Source organism: Ptychodera flava, chromosome 15 (genome assembly GCF_041260155.1).
Source record: "Ptychodera flava strain L36383 chromosome 15, AS_Pfla_20210202, whole genome shotgun sequence".
Classification (NCBI taxonomy): domain Eukaryota; kingdom Metazoa; phylum Hemichordata; class Enteropneusta; family Ptychoderidae; genus Ptychodera; species Ptychodera flava.
This window is the reverse complement of record NC_091942.1, coordinates 35,594,624-35,618,520: the sequence shown is the minus strand read 5'-3', so window position 1 is coordinate 35,618,520 and position 23,897 is coordinate 35,594,624. Positions and strand designations below refer to the sequence as shown.

The following is a 23,897-nucleotide window of genomic DNA, read 5'->3' as shown; positions in this document are numbered from 1 at the left end:
TGATGGATTGTGGTTTATCTAGAACACGAGAAATCATTTTGGCAGTCAAAATTATATTATTATGAAGTTTGATGCCGTTACAAAATAAATTGCAAAATAATAATCTGTTGATATTTACTTTTCCTTCAGAACTTGTCATGAACTGTAAAATAGTGTTGATTTATTGCAAATTTGGTTCACCAGGGAAAATAAGTCTATCACAAAGGAATCCAACAAACACAATGTCAGTATCAAATTGCTACCTGAAACCTAACAAGTAAAATTCTATAGTTTAATCATAGTGATGGACAGGCTTTATTAGAATTTATTTAAAATGGCTCTCAATATTTTTTTAAGTTTTCAGAGCCCTAAAGGTAAACAGCAGGGGCCAAATATTGGTCACTAACATTTAAATTTGTGGTTCAAAATGTAAAACTGGACTCAAAAAGCATGTTAATTTCAAACTTTGATAGCCCACTAGAAATAGAAATGTTGAGTGTTTAGTTGCAGTTGAAGTTCAAATTCATCTGAGAACAAATTATAATTTACAGGTTACTGGTTACAAGACAGTTGTGAGACTCCTTCCACATGAGGTTGCAGATGTGGAGCCAGTCTTGGCTTTGCTTGTCAAACAAAATCCTACTGATTTTGAGGTATGTTAAATGTATGAAGAGTCTTGCTTTATACTGACTGTACTGTAGATGTACATCATGTGGTTTTGTATTATGAATAGCAACTGCTGATTTTTCATTGTCAATTTTTAGCTCTTGGTCTATAGATTGACAAAGAGCTATGGAATCCAGAGTTAATTTCACTTCTACAGGCAGCCACCAATTACATGTATACTGTGTCAGAGAGGTAAATCCAAGGGTGTCCTTTAACTAAGGGGTTTTCAAGCTACATGTACAAATTGATGTGCAAGAGAATGATTTTGAGTTTTTAGAGGGCGCGGGTGGAGGATTTGGAGTGTTTGGAGAATGTTTTATAAGCCTTTTCAAAAATGGGCTTGTCCTTTGTTGTCAATGTGTTGCTTGATGAACCAAGCTGATTTTTGTACTTAGAAGTACATGTATTGGTAGACTCAAGCTTTGTGTTTGCATTGTGTTTGCACTGTTTGTATGGGTGGAATGCAATGCATAGTCTGTGAGTCAGATTGAGGATTGCAGGGTGACTTCATAAAGGGTTATCCTAGGGTATCTGTAGGGTTGTTCAAGCCACTGGTTGGAGTGATTGACTCTGAATGATTTTTAATAAAATAGTTGCAATGATGGCTTCAAAAAGTAGCCTTACCACTCAATAGAGTTTCTACAGAAGCTGTTCTTGTGATAATTATGTGTGACTTACATGTATCTTCAAAGACATATTGATAGTGTTTATCATATTGAAATAAACATGAATATTTTGTACATGGAATTCTGATTTCAGACTTGGGAAACCAGATACATGCTGTTGCTATGGATGTCGATAGTATCCATGATTCCATTTGACCTGGCAAGGTTAGACAGCCATGCTAGAACTGAATCTGGTCAATACAAACAACCTATCATGGATCGTATACTTGAAGTGGCAAAGGTACATTATTCATAACTTCATTAGATATAAAGCACGACATTTGTTAGCAAAGCAGGTGTTTACATGTGATAAAGGCTGAAGTTCGTGCTATCATTTCTATAGTGTTGATTTTATGATTTGTTCAGTAAAATCGTTGTTCAGGGATAAAGCTAAAGATGTTTTGCTGGTGTGTACAACAAATTGGAAGCTACACGTACAATATGTCTTAGTACTTCAAAATGATGTTTGGCTGTTTCCCAATGAAATCAAGCGCACAATTTTTTATCTTAAAAATGAGAAAGTGCTAACAAATACATGTGTATGTATACATCATGTATGTTGTTTGAACCTTAACAAAATTTGTGTACACTGAATCATTGAAAACCAACTTCATTTTTCAGTCTTACCTTGATGTCAGTGACAAATCAAGAGATGCTGCTGCTTATCTGCTATCCAAGTAAGTCATATTTATCTAAAATGTACTTCTGATTATATAGCATAGTATTGCAAGGGAAACTTTTACAGGAATAATGTGTCTGTGTAGAGTGACAGTGAAGTTGAAAGATAGACTGCTAACGGCACCATTCAGCAGGGTGTTGAACCAAGGCATTGTACTGAAGTGGGATTGGTTATCAATTCTGAGTTTTTCTTTGATTATTCCTCTGTTGAAGGTTTTTAACCAGACCAGACGTCAAAGCTCAGAGGTTACCGGCTTTCATAGACTGGGCACTGACAGTCACAACAAAAGCTGATCGTGAGTATCTCTTTCATTATATCTTTTGCTTTACTATTCAAAATTTTTGAAAAATCGTTTCTCTGTGTATTTTGTAGAGTTTTCTCAGATGTGTAGTTGTGTCGTGTTTCCCTATTGTAATATTATTCACATAACATTATGCCAGATATACAGGCACCTGTATTCAGACTTTTATATTAATGCATTCTGTATTCTGAAATAAAGATTTTGGAGTTGTTGTAACAAGAACAATACACATTTTTAAGGAAGTGTAAGAGCAAAGGGAAATATCTGCATAATGTTATACCATACATGAGGCCGAACAAAAAAAATTGTGCTTTTCTGATAACCCGACCTACCCTATTTTCTACCTGCCGACCCTAAACTTTTTAGAGCTACGTAAACACGAAAGTAAAAAAGGAAAGAGATAAACCCATAAAAATCATGCGTTCACTACTTGGCATTTGATTTTGCTTGAGCGAGGATGTCTTTTATGATTTTTTTCCTTTTATATGTATGATACATTTTTCTGGAAATGTTGTGGCCAGTGTTTGACCGCCCTGAACCCCTGAAAATGCATATTTAAGAATAAAAATATTTTTGAAAAAAAAAATTCCTGCCAACCTACCTACCCTATTTTTGAAAACCATGTTATCGGAACAGCGCAATTTATTTTTTTTGGCCTGAGAACAAAAGAAAATACAATAATGTATTCTGTATTTTAACATTTATACTGGAAAGATTTTTCTCTGTGTTCATGACATATATGGACAGCAAAGACCATAGTCTACATGTAGGACCATAGTCTACATGTAGGATTCTTCAGTTCTTTACTGGGAATGCTCTGTTACAAGTGAGAAACAGCATGAAATAGAGTCAATGTACATGTAATGTAAGAAAGTAGCAAACACATCCCGCACTCACACTATACCCCTGTCATGTGGCTACATTGTGAACGAGTGATATTGCATTTTAGGACTGCGTTTTTCCTCACTTTATGCTGGAATATACAATGTACCCAGGTACTACCGGTATATAGGGAATCTTCAATATCCTTGATAAAGTAATATTCATAGGATAAGAGGAACTTGTCACATCTTGAGTTCTCATGCAGTGTTTTTGTTAAGGCCGGTACCCCAGTAAATGTTACCAGGGTTCCCAAGTCATTTTATCGGAGTGTTCCCCTTGGTACAATGTATATCAATGCATTCAGATTAGGGGACAGCAGAAATGTTAACGGGGTTGCCAAATCATTTACCAATATTCCCCAACCGTAGCAAAAACGCTGTCAAGTCATTTCTGCTCACAGTATAGCAGTCATACAAGTCCTGACTGGCAAATATAAAGTGTGGAAAGATGTTTTAATTTGATAAAAATGGGAAGTTACTAGATAAAATGTGTCAACATGTTGTTCCTTGCAGGGGAGACAATGCCAGGGTTAATAGCTCTATCTGGAGTACTGTCATCACTGGTAAGTGTAGTATTAATGTTTCTCTTATGATTTACTAAGTTTTTCTTTTCTGTACTCTAATGTTTAGGGTCATATCGCTGAAATCAGATTGAATGTTTCTACATCACACATGCAACAACATCTTGAATAGATAAAACAGAGCTTTATTGACATATAGTGGATAGACTTGTTTAAAGCCAGTTGCCAACAGGAATGTTCTTACAACTCTGGATGTACAGCAGTTAGTGATGACTTCAAATGATGGATTTGCATTCATGTTGGCAGCAAAATAAAAACTCAAGCCAGTCTTCTTACATTCCTTTTGCAGGCACTTTTATTTAAACATGGAAAGAGGGAAGATTTAGTTGACTACGGTAGGATTTGAGATATGTTTGTTCTTCATTGTCTACAAATGCTGTCATGCATTTCCTTTCACGTCTTTTTCAAACTTTAATTTCTGGAAATCCCAAAAAACAGTTTGCCAAAAACTGTCCCCTGGAACATTATTTGCTTTTAATTTTACTTTCAAATCATTAACTTCGTTCATACAGGCAAAAATTGAAACGTTTCAGCGACTTTATTTGTGATTTGTAACACAGGGGATTAATAGTTTGGGTCCGCTCGTGTCCATACTCAAAAATTAAGCCATTGTTTTGATATTTAAGACGTCTTAATGCGCCCTCTCGAGTTCAAAAGGTGTGTATGGCCAAGCATACTGCATAACAAGATGGCTGAAACGAACGACGTCGTACTGGCTGTAAAGAATGTGAAAGAGGCTCCCCACCGAACTATCCAAAATGTTTTTGTGTCGAGTTTGTGTTTTATTCGTTTCTAAATTGTGTTCCTACATTCTTATCCGATTGTTTGTGTTAATAAAAATGTTTTGTTTCGCCTCGCCATAAGCTTTCCTCACACAAACAAAACATTACCGTCCACACTAATCCAAACTTCCCTACAAATATCCGAGGCGAAAAAAACATTTTTATTAACACAAACAATCGGATAAGAATGTAGGAACACATTTTAAAACGAATCAAACACAAACTTAATGACTCAATCGAATATTTTTGTTCCCAATTAATAAATCATGTAGACAATCTCAATTCTCGGTTTATGGCAATTTTTGTCGACTGATAAAAGTCTTTTCATCTTCAACATTCCATTCTAATTTCACCTGCGGTATACAGTGTTCGAAATAATCGGTGGCAATGGTGGCATTTGCCACCAAAAACTATCAATCTGCCACCAAAATTTTTCTGGTGGTATTTTTCTGCCACTAAATTTTGGGTCATCATATCATTGATCCTACGGCTTGAAAGAAGGAACACTGAAGGAACACGCGTTGTCTGACAGCGGAAAAACTCATTAGCAAAAAAAAACCGAACTAATTGCGACATTTTGGCATGAATGAAAACATAGCGTGAATCCAAACTTGTGATTGGCTAATCTCTATATCGATGACAGAAGCTTTTGTTACACTTGACATGTTGTTGCCCTCTGTGATAGCCGCATATGCAGTCATAGGGCACAAGATACAGCGCTTGTCATTTTAGTGTGGAGTTTCAGGGTTTGGCACACACGGTTTCTTGACTGTAACGTATAAGTTGTTGTACTCCGACACACAACATCAAAGGATATGTCGATTGCCGCACTTTCTCTTATCATGCAGAATGTTACGGAGCTATAACACTGTAGCAGAACTTTTACCTAAGAGTGACATGACAGTAATCTTTCCCGATACAGGCGTTATGATTGGTTCAAAGCTTAGCAGTCTCGGTCAAACACACCGGAAGACTATTCCATTTAACATCAAGGGATGTGATTTGCACTAAAGGGCGTGATTTTTTACCGGGAATATTAAAATAAATGCAAAAATTGAAGCTATTGGTTATGAAAATGACTAAACATTTATTTGTATGGTACCTTGAAGGGTAGCTTCAAGATAATGAGAAATAAATGAACACTCACCCAGTGTAGCCCGTTTGACTTCCATTACGGAAACCACCTGTGTATTCAGTGTTCATCAAAACTTGAACATGTAAACTTGTTCCCGCCAACTTTGCTCTCTGAGAGCAGCGGCGCAGATAGGCAGGCACAGATTTAACTCATTGCCATAAACAAGCATGAGTCTTTTATACCAAGTCCAAGTCCAATACAGGGAAAACGCAGACAATTTTACACAACCCTTTTGGACTCGTACCACGACCTCGACAGCCAAGTTCGGTCAAATATTCCGTCACTCAGTTCGTGTGAGTATCAAATTCAGTATGAGAACGAAGAGGGTGTTGCAATCACTCTGTCAAAAACAAGTGAGATGGACATAGTTGATCTAAAACGCTGTGCCAGTTTCATCGCAGATGTAGAGTATCGTAGGATCAAGATAACAGTGGTCGAGGGTTATTCGCCGGCAAGTGGTGCAATCGAGATCGTTGGTCAACCTCAGACGGACAAATCTTTGTCTGACTTTAATACACCCCAGCGTACGTTGCGATCTAACAATGCAAAACGCTTGAAGTTTGGCGAGTCTTCAGACTCAGTCACGGACCGTGAAGATGAGCATGTGCATGCGGATAATTTACGATTCGCCGACTATGAATTCAAAACACCTTTGCAGAGTGAAATAGACGAAATGAAGGAGGAGGTTTTGGATCTGGAAGAAGAAATGAAATTGATAGATACAAGTCTTCTTCGCATGAATAAAAAGTACGCGCCAGCCACCGACTTCGGAAGCGGAAACAAGTGCAGCAAGTGTCATCTAAGGGAAGGCCATATCCGGAGTAATTGCCCAAATGGTCAGTGTATATCAGCTGCAGTTTGTGGAGATCTATCGAAACATAAGGATGAAAAGGATACGGTTGCTGAGATCAGTAGAAAACGCGATATTACAAAGAAAGAATTACAAAAGAAGCAGAATGAACTAAAAGATAAAATTCAACTGCAGGATAAACTTCATAATACATTTGAGCGTCGAGTTGAGGCAGCTCTCATCAACAGCAACAAAGAAAAATACCTCTGTGAGACATCCATCGGCCCCCGACCAAGAAAACAAGTTCTCAACTGTGATATCTGCATCCTGAAGAATCACTATCGCGGGAAAGTGCCGGAAAATTTAGCTGAGGAAGCCGAGCACTTCCAGCGCATTTTGAGTCGCTTTGACAGAAGCACTGGGCGAGCCCAGAGAAAAGATACTGTGAAGGAAACACTAAAAAGCAAGGGCATAAGATTTCCCAATACTACAACAGACAGGGATGACCGTCAAACCGTAGCACTAGCACCCAAAGGCCATGAGGCAGTCACAGCTACAGATGAGTTGTCACCAAACGTGCCGACAGTTGTAGTAACAAGTGCCTCGGCCAGTGTTTGTGTGACCGATTCGCAAACATGGAATCAAGCCGCTGATCGACTAATAACTTATAGTAGTATGACACCTTACCAATATACACCGTCATATTCCTTCCCCACGGCTACATCTGTTCCATATACCAGTCAGTCACAACTGCAGTACTTACCCCAAGATTCATTTTATTATCCTTATGTGCCCCACCAATTTCCATATATTTTCAGCCAACCAAATAACATATACAACCAACCTTTACTGCAAAGAGATACCGTGGACGATCAACCCGTTACGACCACTTCATAACTTCAAATACGAAAACTTGCAGTTTCCCATGCATCACATAAGTTTATACATGAGAAAACACATTTTGTAAACCGTTGCGATATAAGTGAACGTTGTTTTACTGTTATCATATGGCTCAATTTTATGTTGCGGAATTCGCGTGAGCTGCAAGTGCAAGTATATTTTCGACGTATTTTGAAGTGTTATTATTACTAGTCAATCCTCGTTTTTCCACGTTTCACACAGTGTCAGAGGATATAGCAGTATGTTCATTTATTCGTGAAGACAGAAACAGGGCTGATCAGCTTAACTGCCCTACAGTCAGTAAAAGGAAAAATTACTGATGAATGTTATTCAGAATGTTTTAGTATTCCCTTACTTCAACTAAGGTTCATGCCCGGCGAGTTGTTTTTCTTTCTCAAAATTTGCAGAAGTTTGGTCTCATTACGTATAAACTTCGGATGCAGTGACAGTATGTTACATAAAAGTTTTCATTGTTAAGAGTTTGCTTTTGAAGTTTAAATAAATCTGGCAGTTATCTGTGATAGATGTGTGTACTTTTCAATAACAGAGAATAATACGCAATTTTCGCCATCGAATGTGTCATTTTATTTGTCCCAACAAAACATCTTGGACATGTGGCACAATAATCACATATATCTCTTCGGAAAGAGAAATTCAAAGTTTCATGTTTGGGGTAGTAGAGACGTTATCACGGATAGAAAACTGATAAAATATAAAGTAGAGTACTGCTACTGAATCAGATGTTTTTGTTCAAAATATCCGTGTTACGGTTGGCTATACGTAACAGTAAAGGCGAAAGTTTTACGCTGATTTCTACATTGTCGAAAACAGGAAATCACAAAAAAAAGCTGTATTCTATAAAAGGATATTCCTGTAGGAAAATAATTAGAAGTTGAATGCATCGAATCAGAAAAAAACCACGCAACAAATTCAGAAAATGTACAGTGGCGACTTGCTCACTGTCCGGTTTTTGCCGCTAAAAGTGTCAGAGTCTATTCCATGTTTAGATAACCGAGTTGTCTGAAATATCCACGAGTATCACCCCCTGTTATCTCGGCTACAGCATCGTGAATAGCAACATGTAGGTTTCGGTGGATCAAGTTTGTGTAGTATGGCTGAGGTAAAAGTTTTTTAATTTTACTGAAACAGTTCTCAGCGGGGTTCATATCGGGTGAATACTTCGGTGTAAAGACGCAATCGATGTCCTGAGCAGCTAGCCATCGAGCTAAAAATTGGGCGTCTTGACTGTGGTGGATCGGTGCATTGTCGATTACCAGTATGTCACCAGCTTGGAGGGCGGACTCGCCGTGACGGGTTACTGTGTCAACACATTCACCAATGAACTCAAGGAAAGTGGTCGAGTTTGATGCGCCGTCTATAGTAGACGCGTGCATAACACCGTTGATACCCATCAGTAAATTCAACGTAACATTTGGCGTCTGATGATACCTAATAATTTCCACACATCGCTCTCCAATGAGAGCATGGCCACGGGTGCGATTTGCTACATCTCTTGACTTGAACCCAGACTCATCCATAAATTTTAGGCGATGGGGGTCACACTGATGCAGCATATCGATGAACGTCTGGGTGTAAACCATGTTTTCGGGGGAAAATCTCTCTACGGCTAGACGATTCATTACTTTCAATGTCCAGCTACCACCTGTGAGTCGCTTTCGCACTGTACGGTTGATCGTTGACAAACTTACTCTGGATAATGAGTGCTGCTCAAGGCGTGCTTTCAATTCCTTCGTTGTAACCGAGGGCTTCTCAGATTTGATGGCTTCTATGAACTCAACTTCAACGTCCAGTAACACTCTTTGTCGACCACGGCGATAGTTTCTAGGGGGAATTACTGAACTGGTCTTGCAAAAGTTACCCAAATCTTCTTTACGGTCGTTGCTGCCAAACGAAATTTCTTCGCTCGTTTTGTACATATGATCCACGAGGTACAAAGCCAGTCGCCTTATCAACACCTATCTCCTCTATTTCGTGAACTACCAATTGCCGGAGATCACTGCTGGTTGCCTGGTTCTTCCCCGTGTATTTTGCATTATTTCGATAGATTACTCCAAGGCGATAGCTATACGAAGATACAACGATCAAACGTGGGTTTTTTTCTGTTCAGACTGACAGTTGTGACCGTTAATACAGCTCGCTTAAATTTGCATGCAACAACACTGCACTGTGCGGCATTCTCTGAAAAGACAGAAATGAAAACGTGTCGTCTGTCTTGGATAAAATGTTGCATTTCCGTCTGGTATTTCTTTGTGTCGAACTGTAAACCTTGGCTGTGCCAAACAAAAAATCCGTGTGTGCCAAACCCTGAAACTCCACACTAAAATGACAAGCGCTGTAAAAGCATGTTGTGACATTTTGAAAACAAAGCCAAACTGCAGCCTGCATGAATACTTGCAATTCATTAGCCAGTAACTGCAGGCCTCGAAAATTCCTATCGCCCGACCCCCGTGGCTAGTGAATTTTGCGTTCGGGCAAGTAAAAACAGTATGCTTCCCGTCCGATGGCAAGTGCACCAGCGGTTGAATTAACTAAGCCCTGGACAATTCAAGCTTGAAAATGTATTTCATTATGTCTGTACACGCTTACAATCATTGTAAGTCCTTCAACTCTCAAAAGTTTTTCTGAAAACCTTGAAAATCCGCCCGACATCGCAAAATAATCGTTCTTGCTGTTGTAAAACACAAAAAGTCGTAAAATAGAGTTTTGCGACATGTTCTCTCCGACGACACGGAGTGAATTCACTGTTTTGTATGTGTATGCCGTAAAGTGGTATGCTCTTGACAGTGGTTGCCATTCTCTTTGTGCAAGTGCAGCATGAGTCGTATGACAGTCGATCGGCTTCACGCGATAGTGTAATTGCACCATGTGCTTAGTAAATGGATGTAAACTTATTCGAAGCCATGGATCTCGGCAACGCTTACTGTTCAACGTAAATCAACACCCAGTTGAAAAATTACAAGTTTACATCGTAGTCGAAACGGGCTCAGTCGACCAAGGAGGCCACACATTGCAGCTACGTAGTGCATGAGATGCAGACAGTTTCAAATTACGTGACCTTGGTTGTTAGGAATCGGCTCTCACTTACAGAAAACAAATCTGCACTGAAGAGTAACGAAAACGAAACTTGAATCTGCTCTCTTGACGAATACGTTTATCAAAATAAAACTTTGAAAGACTGCTGTGCTCAGTGAGCAAACATGTAAACAGGTAAAAGGGTTGCAGATGTACATGTGCGCATGCATTGGCAGATAAACACCAGCAGAGCAGTTTTTGTGATCTCAGCTTGATAATAAAGAGCAGCAGCCAGCCATGCACATTGTAAATCACACAATCTTATTACTCTTATGCAAAGATTTTAATTTGGATTAGGTTGTGGAAAAATCCAAATTCAAAGATGTTTTCTAGATGGCCAAATCTACAGAAAACACTAAAGTATTCTCACATTTCTTCTGTGACATTTCAGATTTGGTAATAGTCCTTCATTTTAACAAGATGTACATGTAGTTCATGTTTGAAATGTTTTTCCCTCTTTGAATTCACTTCATATGGCCAAACTCTTGCTCTCTGTTACAAATTACTGGTTCAGTTATTAGAAATTTAGGGCAAGTAATTTTTCCTCTCGGCCAAGTAAAAATGAAATCACGTGTCCCGCGGTTAGTAAGTTTGCAAACTTTTTTTTGAGTATGGGTTGACTTTTTGTGACGTGTACTCACCATATTTTCAAGAATTTATAAATTAGAATGAGTATGTGGCAATAATGACAAAATGTTGTATTATACCGATCACATTATGTGTTAAACTGCCACCAGATTTTTCATAATTGCCACCTGATTTTATATCCGGTGGCAAACTTTTGCCACAAGAAATAAAAAAGTATTTCTATCCCTGGGTATATAATATCCTAACCTCCTGTGACTTTCCTTCTAAACGTTGATTTGCCTTGTGCACCAAAGAGATGCTGTATTTTATGCCAAACGATGAAAAAATATGTGAAGAAATAACCATGTATCAGTCAGTACGGCAGGCGAAACCCGGACGGCCATACCGATTGGAGACAGAGCAGAGTAGATCGCAACGCAAACGGGGTGTTATTATAGGAAAGGCGGTGACTTATTTTACAGCTGAATAAAATGCTGTCTCTGGTTGTGTAAGTCTGTTGATCGAAATATATATTTTGTTCCCAGTTGATTAATCATGGGGGATGGCAGTCTCGATCTCCCCTTTATGGTTCGATATTTACTGACTCGTTCCCTCTCATTTTTGTCAATCAATGAAAGCATTTTCGTCTTCCATATTCAATATTACTTTGACGATGTTACATCCTGACCTATACTGTCATTAGTTTTGACCAACGTACAAAGATATTGCCCATGCGTCCGGCTGATGAGATGTTTTGCAAAACGGTGAAGAAATGGGGGCCCGGGAGACATCGATGTCAGTCTTTCCGGACTGTTTACATGTAGCTAATAGGGGATATCAAAGGAGATGAATCAGTTAGTTGAATAAAACATAACTTTTCGGACTTATTTTATGTCAATTTTGTCAATGTCGGACTTTTGATTCAAGAGAAACCAGAATCACCTACAGAGATGTCTGTATTAAACACGACGCACAATTGGGAATAGTTTGTTATGCTACTGTCGGTCTCAGTCGTGGTGTCTCTCCCATAAAATTTCGAAGCTATAGGTCTACACTTGTCGTTTCGATTCACAGGTAGCGGTACACCGATGACCAGATATTGTACTGTTCTTAAAACTAGTCTAAGCAATTTTACGACACTGCACTATTTGCCATCGTGTCTCCCCGTGAACGTCCTTGAATCTATGGACGTGACCATTGTTTTACTGCGCCCATTAGAGTGTAACCCCTGTTCGTTACCAGCAGAATACTTTTTAAAGTTCTGTACATCAGTGTACACTGTGTGTATAAGCCCTAAACCTAGTTTAATTCAATTATGGAAAGGTATTAAAGAATAAAGGGTCGTTACAGTTGCTAAAATTGCGAGAAAAACGGCACTTTTTACTCACAAATAGTCCTATTCACAAGCTCTATTGTTTTAAATCACGTCCATGGTGTGCTGTTGATTTTCATTCTTTCGTGCAATTTCATTCGCTTGAAGCAATTATCCTTTCATTTGACTGCTGTGTGGGACTCTTCTGAATATGTGTTTTGGATAAAAAGAACTCTACAGTGAAAGACATAAACTTCGACGGTGATAGGTATACAATATCGGTTCTCGACGGTGATAGGTATACAATATCGGTTCGATGTGTGAAGATATACAGATTACAAGTTATTTTAGAAGTTCTCAAAACCAGTAAAAATAATTCTGCGCGCCACTTTGATAATTTCTTCTTGTGAACGTCCTTGAATCCGTGACCGCGACCATTGTTTTCGAAGTGTTCGACGGTGGATGATCGGTAGATTAATGAAGATATATGTTACTGAACTATCGTGTGATTGTTTAATAGCATGGTTAGGTAATAGACGGTGTAGTCTGTAGAGGCGGTACGGCGAAATTCCACGGCCCAAGGGAGCGTACATCGCATGGTTTCTTACAACGAACCATAGACAGAGCCGTCGGTTTCCATAGCTACTACGTGAAATCCGGCCTCACCGATGTCCCGGGCCGATGTCCCTGTCCTGATTCGGAGAACAACTTTCAAGCTGCGTGTTGAGGTTCAGATGTCCGATTTTTTCATATTCAAAAGGCTTATTGATTTACAGAGAACGCCCGTCTTGTTTTTAGCTTTAACTTAGCGCAAGATGGCAATTGAAAATTCAAAGCCAAATAGCCAGTGGGAAAAAAATAGACGACTCGCTCTCACCAGCGGTCGAGGTCGCAATGAAAAAAAAATCGAAGTCTCTGAAATCGGTATCATTGCTCCGCCATGTTTATTGTTGGTTGTACGGCCAGTTTAAAGTCACAGACTTTCTTCAAGGTAAAGTTCATATAATTGCCATACCGCGAAGTTCCCTGTGCATTTCAATATGTCTATTTGGAAGCAAAAGCGCCACGGACATTCGATCGATGGTGATGAACTTTCTCCAGGGCGTGACATGTCACCAGTTACGAACTTTACCGGTTTTCGATACGAAATATGCAATATATTATCAGCGTTGTTCACGTTGTGTTTTGAGTTTGATATGGAATATAACAGGAAAACACTAACAATTAGAGTGACGATATAGAGACCATGCCGATACGGAAAAATTGACATCAACTACTTGCAATGAGCAGTGACCTGAAACTTCAGACTGATATATAAATGTCGAAAATATAAAACATTGAAATGCCGGAGAGAGAGAGAGGGAGAGAGAGGTTTACGGGGTCGCGAACTGATTATACTCTTTCGGATATGACTTCGGTGTAGACGATACACAGACATCGAAAATGTACACCTACTTTCCAGAAATTCGACTAATCTTATAATAAAGAGTGGAACAAATCCAAAAGTGTTGGTGGAAGTAAATCTTCAGATGTTGGTTTTCTAAAGTTAGATAATACTTACAGAAATATGGTCGTCATAGTCTTCTTTTAAAAACTATTATCTTCAACACCACGTTTCTTATGATCGGTGATGTCATTTTTTATTATTTTTACAAACTTTCAATGCATCAAACGCTATAAGACTATCTCATCTGCCTGTCAAGGAGTTACAATATATTTCCAAGGGCTGGCATACGATGTCAACTTACATGTCGTCCGTCGAGCGGCCGGTGGCAGTCATACAGATTGTTCCGTTTGTAATCGCGGCCACTTTGATTTTGATGTGACACCAACGTGCGTTTGAGGTTTTTTTGTTACGAAATTTGTCGACCTCACAAAATTTCACAGTCCATGCTTTGAAGCAGTCTCAACATGGCAAACATGTCTCGCTTAAATTTCATCCTCGTCGTTCCAAATTAAATTCGACCACTAAATTATTCGGCAGTTTTAATTTCCTATTAATTCGACGTTTTTCAAATCGTAATGAATTTTTTCTGTCGAATTGATAGGGTTTTGGTAGCAAGCTTATCTCTTCGTCGGACCAGTATACCGCGAGATGTAGTACTGTGTTCGGCAGCCATGGCGAAAGTGAATATTGTATATTGGTTGTTGTTTGTTTTATGTTACAAATACCTGTCGCGTGAGGGCGTTTGAAACGCTTCTGAAGCGGCTCAGTCTGTCCACACAGCGATTTGCGGATAGAGTTAATCCCTACAACGGCTCTGGTCGGGCCGACTAAACCGTCTCAAATCTGAAACGCTTCAGAACCACTTCGGAGTGTCCACACATAACTTTCTGTGTCAGTATTGGCCCAGAACCGTTTCAGAGACGTTTCAATGGCCTGTGTATGAACGGCATAATTATCACCTAAAGCTGTAATACTTTATTAGCAGTAACATGTTTGTTATTGTTTTTCAATTATATATTTTTTAAGTGCATTTACGAATAGTAAAAAAGTACAGAAACTTCATTGTTGATACATGTAGATGCAAATACTGGGTGTGTAACTACAACTGAGCAAGGCTTTGTTTTCATTTTCCACAGCACCCATTGTGTTGGAAAGACTGTCTGCCTGCCACATTGCAGATGCCAACGGCAGTGTACTTAGAAAACTCAATATAAAACTTGTACAGAGGCTTGGCTTGACATTCTTGAAAGCCAGGATAGCATCCTGGAGGTGAGTTAACAAAGGTGGATACAGGTATGAGCAGAATATATGGCATGTCTTTTGCTAGTAGTACATGTAGTTAAACATCCTTGAAAACCAGGATGGCATCATGGGAGGTGAGTTATCAACAAAGGTGATGTGCGCTGTACATGCACTATGTCTATGCTAGTTTAATTTACTTGCCATAAACTCACAGAATGAAAAAGGTACTGAGATCAGATGTAACAAACAAGGAATGAACAAGCTAAAGTTGATCTTATCGATAAAAACACATTAACATTTTGGTATAAAACTGTCATATTACTGTTGCTACGTAAACTGTTATGTGTTGTTCTTCCTCTCCACCTGTTGTGTCTAAGGAGATGTCACAGCATCAACAATCTTCTTTCCTTTTACTAAGAGTACCCAGGAGTACTGGTACTGTAGGTCCAAATTTCATTTAGTCAAGGTAACATGGTACTTCACATTTGTCTTCTTGGTATTTCATATTGTCATCTTCCATTCTGCATATTCCACTCTTGTACCCAGATTTCCTTCTGTCAAATAAGTGTATCTTTGTGTAGTCCTTATGAGTAACACTTCTATCAAATTAGGGTCACTATTTTCTATGATAAAAATCAGTATCCGTCAATCCTGTTTCAATCTTGGTAAAGTAAAAAAAGTAATGCGACCATAGGAAAGCTGATTACAGAATGGACTCTTGACAATTTTTCCGATGATACCAACAGTTCATCAACAGAATACAAGGAGTCGCAAGGCTTACCGATGAGCAATGAATATTTTCCCAGGTATCAGAGAGGGAGTAGATCGCTGCTTGACAACCTGAAAAAGGACAAAGACACACCGCAAAGCAAGACTGTCAGTACAGATGCAGAAATGATTGATGATGAAGATTATGATGTTCCTGAAGAAATTGAGGAAGTCATCGGTGAGGATCTCTCTCTGTTGCTTTTAAACTAAATCTCTGCATTAGTGTTTTCATTGACAGTGTAATCCTGTAGACATGAAGAGGGTTACTCAGTCATATTGGTACTTTCCTCTATATTTCTTCACATGAATTTCAAACTTGGCATGAATTAATGCCTTGGGCGCCAAAGTCAATTTTTGTTGCCTTTATAAAATATACCTCAGTCAATTTTTTTTCAGATTTTTGGCAAAATTTTGATGAAAGACTGTAGCCAATGAAATGTCCATTTGGTCCAAAATTGTAAAAAATATTACAGAAAAATCCATAAAAATTGGCAAATTGTTGCACTGAAATTTTGTTATGAAACATTGTAGCACTCAAAGGGTAAGCAGTCATCGGTAATGACAACATGTACATACTAAATTTGTATAAATTGTACACTGATACTTTTAACTTTTTCTATATATTTCTATGTTTTACATAACTGAAAAGTCAAAAAGCTACGAAATGTTGTATCACCATTGGTCAGTTTTCTCACCCTGTTACAGTTCAACTCAAACTTACAAATATTTTTTTCACTTGCAGATCTATTGTTAGGTGGATTGAAAGACAAAGATACCATAGTTAGGTGGTCAGCTGCAAAGGGGTGAGTATTGCTAATGTCAGGGTCTGTAGGCTCCTGGAAAGTCCTGTAAAGTCTGAATTTTGAAGCCTCCTTGAAAGTCTCGGAAAATCATTGGAAAATGGAACAGAGTCCTGGAAAGTCCTTAAAAATTGATAATCCACCCACAATATTCAAGTCTGATAAGATTATCAGTCATCATAAATATGATATTTAAAATGATATATTGTGAAAATTATATGATCGGGACAATGTTATTTTAGATTCCAAAACTCCTTGAAAATTGCTGAAAAAGACCCTGAAGTCCGTAAAAGTGTGTTGACCCTGTGATGTACATACATGTAGAAACATCAAGAAGTCACCCAGTTGTGTGATATCCATAATTGGAATCATATGGTACTTTGTACACCATTAAACCTTTTCAAACACTCTAAAAACTTTGAAGACACTCTGGTAGCATATCATATTATTTCAATATGCGTAAGAAAGTAGCCTTTGCAATCATTTCTCTTTATTGTATCTTATTCTACATGTATTTGATATAGAATGTGTAGAAGACAATGTCATTGACATCTTGATAAATCTTTGTTCACACAGTGTCGGTCGTATCACAGGACGTCTTCCACAAGAGTTAGCTGACCAGGTTGTAGCATCAGTCTTAGAGTTATTCAGGTAATTGTAGTAATCCGTTGTTGAAGTGTTACCTATGCCAGAACCTGTTGTAAATATTAATTGGTCATCACTGTCATTGTTTGAACAGCATGCAAATCACCATTGGGAAAATTTGATACATGTAATAATGTAATACCGGTATACTTAGATACTGAAAGATTTCGGTGGTCAAACCTAGTGACACTCCCTATGCTAATAGTCAGTATTCTTTAACTCAATATAGATATGGCTCACTTTAGTTTACTATCTCCAAAAAGTTATCTGCTTTTGTGAGTTTATCAGTACTGATGATTTTGACACCAGTACACTGATTCCTGTCGCTTAATGCAGAGGCAGAAAGTCATATTCTCAATGGTAGACCCGAGTATGTTGGAGTGTTTCTGTATCACAGTGAGAGCAGCATTAATATTGCGGAAAAGATCCACACATGTATTCAGCCTGTAGTGTATAATAATGGAGAGTGTAAATGTCATTAGCATACGTTGGATGTTCAATCAGAAGTACATAACACTTATATTCACATCTTTCTCCCCCTCTTATGGCAGTCATGGTGAAAGTGATGCAGCATGGCATGGTGGATGTCTCTCACTGGCTGAGTTAGGCAGAAGAGGCCTTATATTGCCCCAGAGACTACCTGAAGGTAAAATGCAATGTGTATATCAGTACTGATATTACTTTATCAGACAATCAATCTTGCTATGAGGAGTTTCATTCAGAAAGGAGGGCCCTGGGATGGAAAGGGGGTCCATATCAAAGCAAGGTCATCGTACTGAGGTGTGCATTGGATTTGTACGGCTGAGCTCCCCAATGTCAATCCTAATGTCATGCAGACACCTGGTACATATCAAATTGATCACTTATCTTGACAGAACCTGGACCTGCTTCAATATTCATTAAAGTCCCATTGGCTGTATGTCTTTGCACTTTTATCAAAAAAATACCATCCAGTCTCAAGAGAGATGTTTTGGATTCCTGTTATTAAGCCATATTGTCTTGCAAAATGTCAGTATTCCAATCCATGGTGCTGGATTTGATTGATTAAGTTCACTGGCTTACACATGTACATGTGCTGCAGCCATATTTGAGTGGGAACTCGACAATTTTTGAGTTGGAACTCGAAAATTATTGAGTTTGTAAAATCTAAGTTGTGTGTTCATCAACAATGTTTGAAAAATATTATATGGTCACATAAGTTGCATTTGATTTCAAACTGTCTTGATAAAAAAAATTCAAAAAGATACAATTAATGGGGCTTAAACTGGTTGCATGTTTCATCCAATTTGAATGGCTCCTTTAATCTTTATTTACAGTTGTACCAGTTGTATTGAAAGCATTAACGTATGATGAAAAGAGAGGTTACTCCAGTGTAGGTAAGTCTAGTGCATGGTTTTTCAAAATCATTTAATGTTTTCCATTCAGAATAATGTTGTATATACTGCTTTTGCTTCACTTCAATTTAATAAGCTTTGAAATGATGCCAGGTGTTTTGCCTGACACAGAAAATAACTAAAACTATAGGTTATGATGATCAAAATTATACAATGTCTGTATTGATGGAATGTGACTGGTGCTGTAATTATATCCTACATTTGTAGAGAAATATCATACAGCAAACATGATTTAAAAGGAAATGAGACTATACAAATTAGAAGGTAATCTTTGTAATGACATGTACACTATGTCAAATTTCCTGCTTCAATGGTTAGAAGTTGAAATTAGATAATGATTGAAAAGATGAATTGATTGGAAGAGTATGCCTATCAGTTTTGAAAATAAGTCCTGTTTTGCTTTCAGGTGCTCATGTTAGAGATGGTGCATGTTACGTGTGTTGGTCATTTGCCAGGGCGTATGATCCAGATATATTAGGTCCACATGTCAACAACATTGCCACTGCTCTGGTCATTGCTACTGTCTACGACAGAGAGGTCAACTGTAGAAGAGCTGCATCAGTGAGTAACATCAGTGAAGCAATTTCATTAACATAATGACTGAAGGTCATCATTGTGATGCATTGAGTTGACGTCGTCCATTGAAAATTTTCCGTAAACGACAAAAAGTCAAAAACCACTGAATAGACTGCGTTGATATTTGGTACAGATATTCAGATTGTGTTCAAGGTTCCGATTCCTAAAAATGGAGTTAAACGGAGTAGCGGTTAGATAGTTTTGGGAAATTGCTAACCCCCTTTTTAACTAATTGATTTTTAGGGGTCTTTCATATATGTAGTTTTGGAAGGTACACCAATCCTGCATTTTGGACTGTTTTATGAGTTGTCGAACAGAAAATTGGTTTTGATGAATGTTAGAAATATGCAGGATGGCTGATTCGAAGTATCAAAGATTTTCACGCTCTTTTGGGCAACAAAAGTGACAAAAAAACATATTTCATATTTTAGATAATATTTTAGATTCTCACATTTGAGACAACCCTAGGCATTTGTCATATTATCTCATATCTGCTCACTTCAATCTTGAGTAAACATCCTTGAGTCAATATACAGACTTTGACATTCACATTCCAGAGATTAAGTAGCCACTTTGTCACATGTTACAGTCTTTACTCTTAGACAATGAAGTTACAAGTTTTAGGTTAGTTATCAAGCTAGCACCAGCATCTGTCCTGAGCATCTGTCCGTGTGTTCTCACAGGAAATTACAGGGAACAAAAATTATTTGAGAAGTTTCTCTCCTCTAAATAGAAGTTATATTACAATTTAAACCTGTCTTGGATGGATTGCTGCCTAATGATCTGAAACACAGTTATTGCCCAGTAGCAACAAATCTATAGCAAGATTTATGTAAAGTTCATGAACTTAAAAAGATGACAATGTATTAGCCAAAGAGATGACCATGACTTTGCTGCCCTACTACGTAGATCATCTTGCCCCCTTAAATTGACTAATATTTATAGACCTTTTTGTAATAAGGGTGGCAGGCAAGATTGGCTTTACGTTTCCAACACCATGGTATTGACCAATTCCTGTGGTGGCCTTTCATTACCCACCTTTTGGCAGTAATTCAGTTTATTCCTATCTTTAATAGCTTCAATTACTACTTTCCAACATTTACTTCTTTCAAATTTCCTTAGCTTAGTGTATAATTTTGTTATCGTAATTACTGTCAACTTAGCTTTGCTACACTTATTCTAACTTCATTATTCCTACACTACTGTTATACCTTATAACAACAAAATTTTTCAAGAGATACATATGTGATTATCACTCAACAAACCACTGACAAATATGTCTTCTGCTTTTTTCTCCATACACATGTCCCTTTTCTTACAAAAATGGGCTTAAAATTGCAAGCTATATGTTGCACATTGACTTCTTGGTCAGTCTTGTTCACAGTGAGAGGGGTTGTTGATAAATGCCGATAATACTAAGCGGATCAAAATGTCAAAGCACTGTGGCGGCTATTTTTTGTTATATCCAATAAATATTCATTTTGTGGATTTTAATACGATACACGAGTGTCTCTAACTCTGATCATTTCACTCATTTGCCCATGCTATGTTAGTCAAGTGTTCAGACTGCTCACAAATATCAAAGGTGATCAATTTTGATAATAAATATCCATGTTATTGATGTATGTGTATGTGAATCTGAAGAGAAAGTTAATTCTGCCGTCAAGGTGCACTGGTATGGCTACAAATACAAGTCAATGACAATATGTGATCTATTGTTAAGATACTAAAGGGCCTTTCTGCCATTTTTATTTCAACTGCAGGATTTGAATAAAGTTAAAGAAGTAGAAATTTGTGCCCCAATATTTTCTCCTGACAGTGAATAACAATAAAAATTTAGTAAGTAATAGAAATTCTAGTGATTACACTCATAGTGTACATCGTCAACCTTTACAGGCAGCATTTCAGGAGAATGTCGGTAGACAAGGCACATTCCCACATGGCATTGATATCCTAACTACAGCAGATTACTTTGCAGTGGGCAGCAGAACAAATACATACCTCAATATAAGGTAAGTTGCAAAATTACAACAGAAAATTTTCTTTACTTCAATTGCAAAAATATCTGAGATATACAGTCAACTTGTGGTGATATTGACATTTTTATGTTTCATGTTACCCTGGCTTACAGTTTGAATTTAAGCTAGGTTTTATAAACAATTCCATTCTTCTCATGAATTGAAGTCATCTACTCTCGTATTTTTTATCTATGATTCTTTATATTTATGATATTTTCCATCCAAGTCACTTGTGTTAATGTAAACTTCATATTTTTCTATTTCAGTCTTTACATAGCCCAGTTTGAAGAGTACACCAAACCTCTTATTAATCATTTAATTCAGTACAAAGTCAACCACTGGGATCCGTAAGTTTATATGATTTCTATCCAATATACCTGCGTGGAACATACAGTAGTCAACATTACATGGATATGCAGTAAATTGGTCCATTAACTAATTGATTTTCAAAGTGCTTTGGCCACAAAAAATTACATTCATTTTTAGCTTTTTGTCAATGAAACACAAATTCTAAGGGGGATATTGATTGTCGAAGGTTTTCAAATTTGGCAATTTAATTTTATAGTGGTGTCATTTATGTTCTTCACTGTTACAGCCGGTGTTAGTTTCAATATTGCTATTATATTATCCTTCCAAGCATAATGGATGATAGCTTTTAATAAACAGTGCCTTGCCCAACTCTGGCTTTGGCCCTTTAGGATAGATTTGTCAAAACCTTGAACTTCAGTATTTGACATAAATATTGCTGCAGAATTGGCATAAAGCCAAAACATACAGGTCACAATTTGAAACAAGGGCTAACATTGTTATAATGATCTGAACAAGATAAGACATTTCAAAGCCGTAGACATTTTTCTTAATGATTCTGTTTGATGAAAGTGCATACTGAGGACATAGAAAAAACATACATGCAGATTTATATGCTGGGTGTATGAGGTCATTTTGATTTTCTGGAGCAAGTCAGGCCCTGTTTTAGTGAAGCGCCCTCTTGTGGTTGCATTGTCACTTTGAAGAACAATCACAGTGAAGGAAAGTGGGTTGATTTGTGGCTGATCAGAGGATGTTTGCAAAAACTTTATTCATAGGATTCACAAAGATTTGTCTCACAGTGAAATGTAAAGAACTAAACCAATTACAGACAATCATGTGAGAACTGTCGGCACCTCAAGAAATTGTCAAGTCCATGAATTCTCTTTTTGGAAGTTTGACTTTAATGCAGTGATTTGATGCAACAATATTGTTACTTGGTTGTTAGAAGGAATTGTTAGTGAGAAAAATCAATTTTTCACATGTCTTTCAGTGCGATACGAGAGTTATCATCCAGAGCATTACACAACCTGACAGTCAAGGCACCTGAGTACATGGCACAAACAAGTAAGTATGGTAGCATTTGTACTGTCATTGAAATAACACATCAAGAAAGATTTCAAACTGCAATTGTGTTATTTCTTGTTGCTATCAGAACAAGATGGACAGTAAAAACATTTTGAAAGTGTCTTCTATTAACCACAATCTCTCAAAGACAAAAATGAGGGGGGAAAAATTCTGATTTTTTTTGTTCACATCATAACTTTTAAAAGCTGTAAATTTGAATTTTAGTGTGTAATCCCTATAGTAAGTGGTAATCTTTTACTACACTGCATCTTGATCTTTTCATTTGTGTAGCTGTCAAAGCAAGCTTCAGCCTGTTTAAGATGATTAAAGCAGAGCACTGAGCATGTGTTTATCAAAGTCGATTCCTAAATTCAAATATCCAAAGGATTCAAAATAAAAAAATTTTCTAATTCAATTTGTGTTATCTACCTTGAAATGTAACTAACTGAACAATTTTTCAATGATTGTGTCTTTCAGTTCTTCCATCATTGATTCCTTTGGCAACTGGAATTGATCTGAACTCAAGACATGGTAGTGTTTTAGCTGTTGCAGAGATTACCCATGCTTTGTACAATATAGCTGTTGAGTCTAAAAAGTAGGTTATAATTTTGTGATTGAGTGCATGTTTCATAAAACTGCCAGTCCAAAAGTCAACAAAAAGTAGGTAAATATAATGTACATGTAATGCTGACTCTCCAAGAGGCATAAATTTCAAAAAGTTTCAACAAACTGAAAGTCAATCTGGCACAAATTATTGGTGTCTTTGTTATGAATTATCAGTATCTTTACATATGTAATTTTAAAAATTGACGTCAGTCTTTTTCCAGTACAGATGTAATCTGCTGTGCTATCACTAGTTACAATATAGTGTAAAACGTATCTTTTTAGCTAGCTCTGTCTGTAGAGAATTTAGCTAAGTCAGTCAATGTGCTTATTTCAGATGCCACTAATTGAAAACTTTTTCCAATATTTACTATGGTAAGGATATTGTGTTAGCAAAATTAAAAAGCTGCTGACTGCAATGAAAATCCAAAAACACTAAAAAGCATGCAGCAAGTTCAAAGTGTTTTACAGTATTTCATTCTATTCATTCTTCTACTAATATTAAAAAAGAATATGGTTGTAGTTTAAATAAAAAAATAAATTATATTGATGCGATAAAACTTGTCTTTTTTATGCAGGACAATCCTTGATGTCTTAGGTGCTTCCACTGTTGAAGGTCTAAAGAATATCACAATAAAGGTAAATGGTAATTGTGTAATGAAATCTTGTTTGAACAATTATACTGACTAATGCTGAAAA

General features: G+C 37.4%; 1 protein-coding gene across 1 annotated transcript in view; it reads left to right on the top strand.

Moving 5' to 3' along the window:
* Positions 1–23,897, top strand: part of LOC139152020 (tubulin-specific chaperone D-like) — a 77,812-nt gene that overhangs the window by 4,880 nt on the left and 49,035 nt on the right. The window contains exons 3-20 of the mRNA XM_070725105.1: positions 531–632; positions 1,405–1,551; positions 1,932–1,987; positions 2,202–2,284; positions 3,685–3,734; positions 4,042–4,087; positions 14,915–15,047; positions 15,827–15,966; positions 16,531–16,591; positions 17,165–17,239; positions 17,785–17,879; positions 18,550–18,609; positions 19,034–19,188; positions 21,100–21,215; positions 21,488–21,568; positions 22,522–22,595; positions 23,073–23,190; positions 23,777–23,837. Of these exons, the coding sequence (XP_070581206.1) occupies positions 531–632; positions 1,405–1,551; positions 1,932–1,987; positions 2,202–2,284; positions 3,685–3,734; positions 4,042–4,087; positions 14,915–15,047; positions 15,827–15,966; positions 16,531–16,591; positions 17,165–17,239; positions 17,785–17,879; positions 18,550–18,609; positions 19,034–19,188; positions 21,100–21,215; positions 21,488–21,568; positions 22,522–22,595; positions 23,073–23,190; positions 23,777–23,837 (1,653 nt within the window). The remainder of the gene's footprint in view (positions 1–530; positions 633–1,404; positions 1,552–1,931; positions 1,988–2,201; positions 2,285–3,684; positions 3,735–4,041; positions 4,088–14,914; positions 15,048–15,826; positions 15,967–16,530; positions 16,592–17,164; positions 17,240–17,784; positions 17,880–18,549; positions 18,610–19,033; positions 19,189–21,099; positions 21,216–21,487; positions 21,569–22,521; positions 22,596–23,072; positions 23,191–23,776; positions 23,838–23,897) is intronic.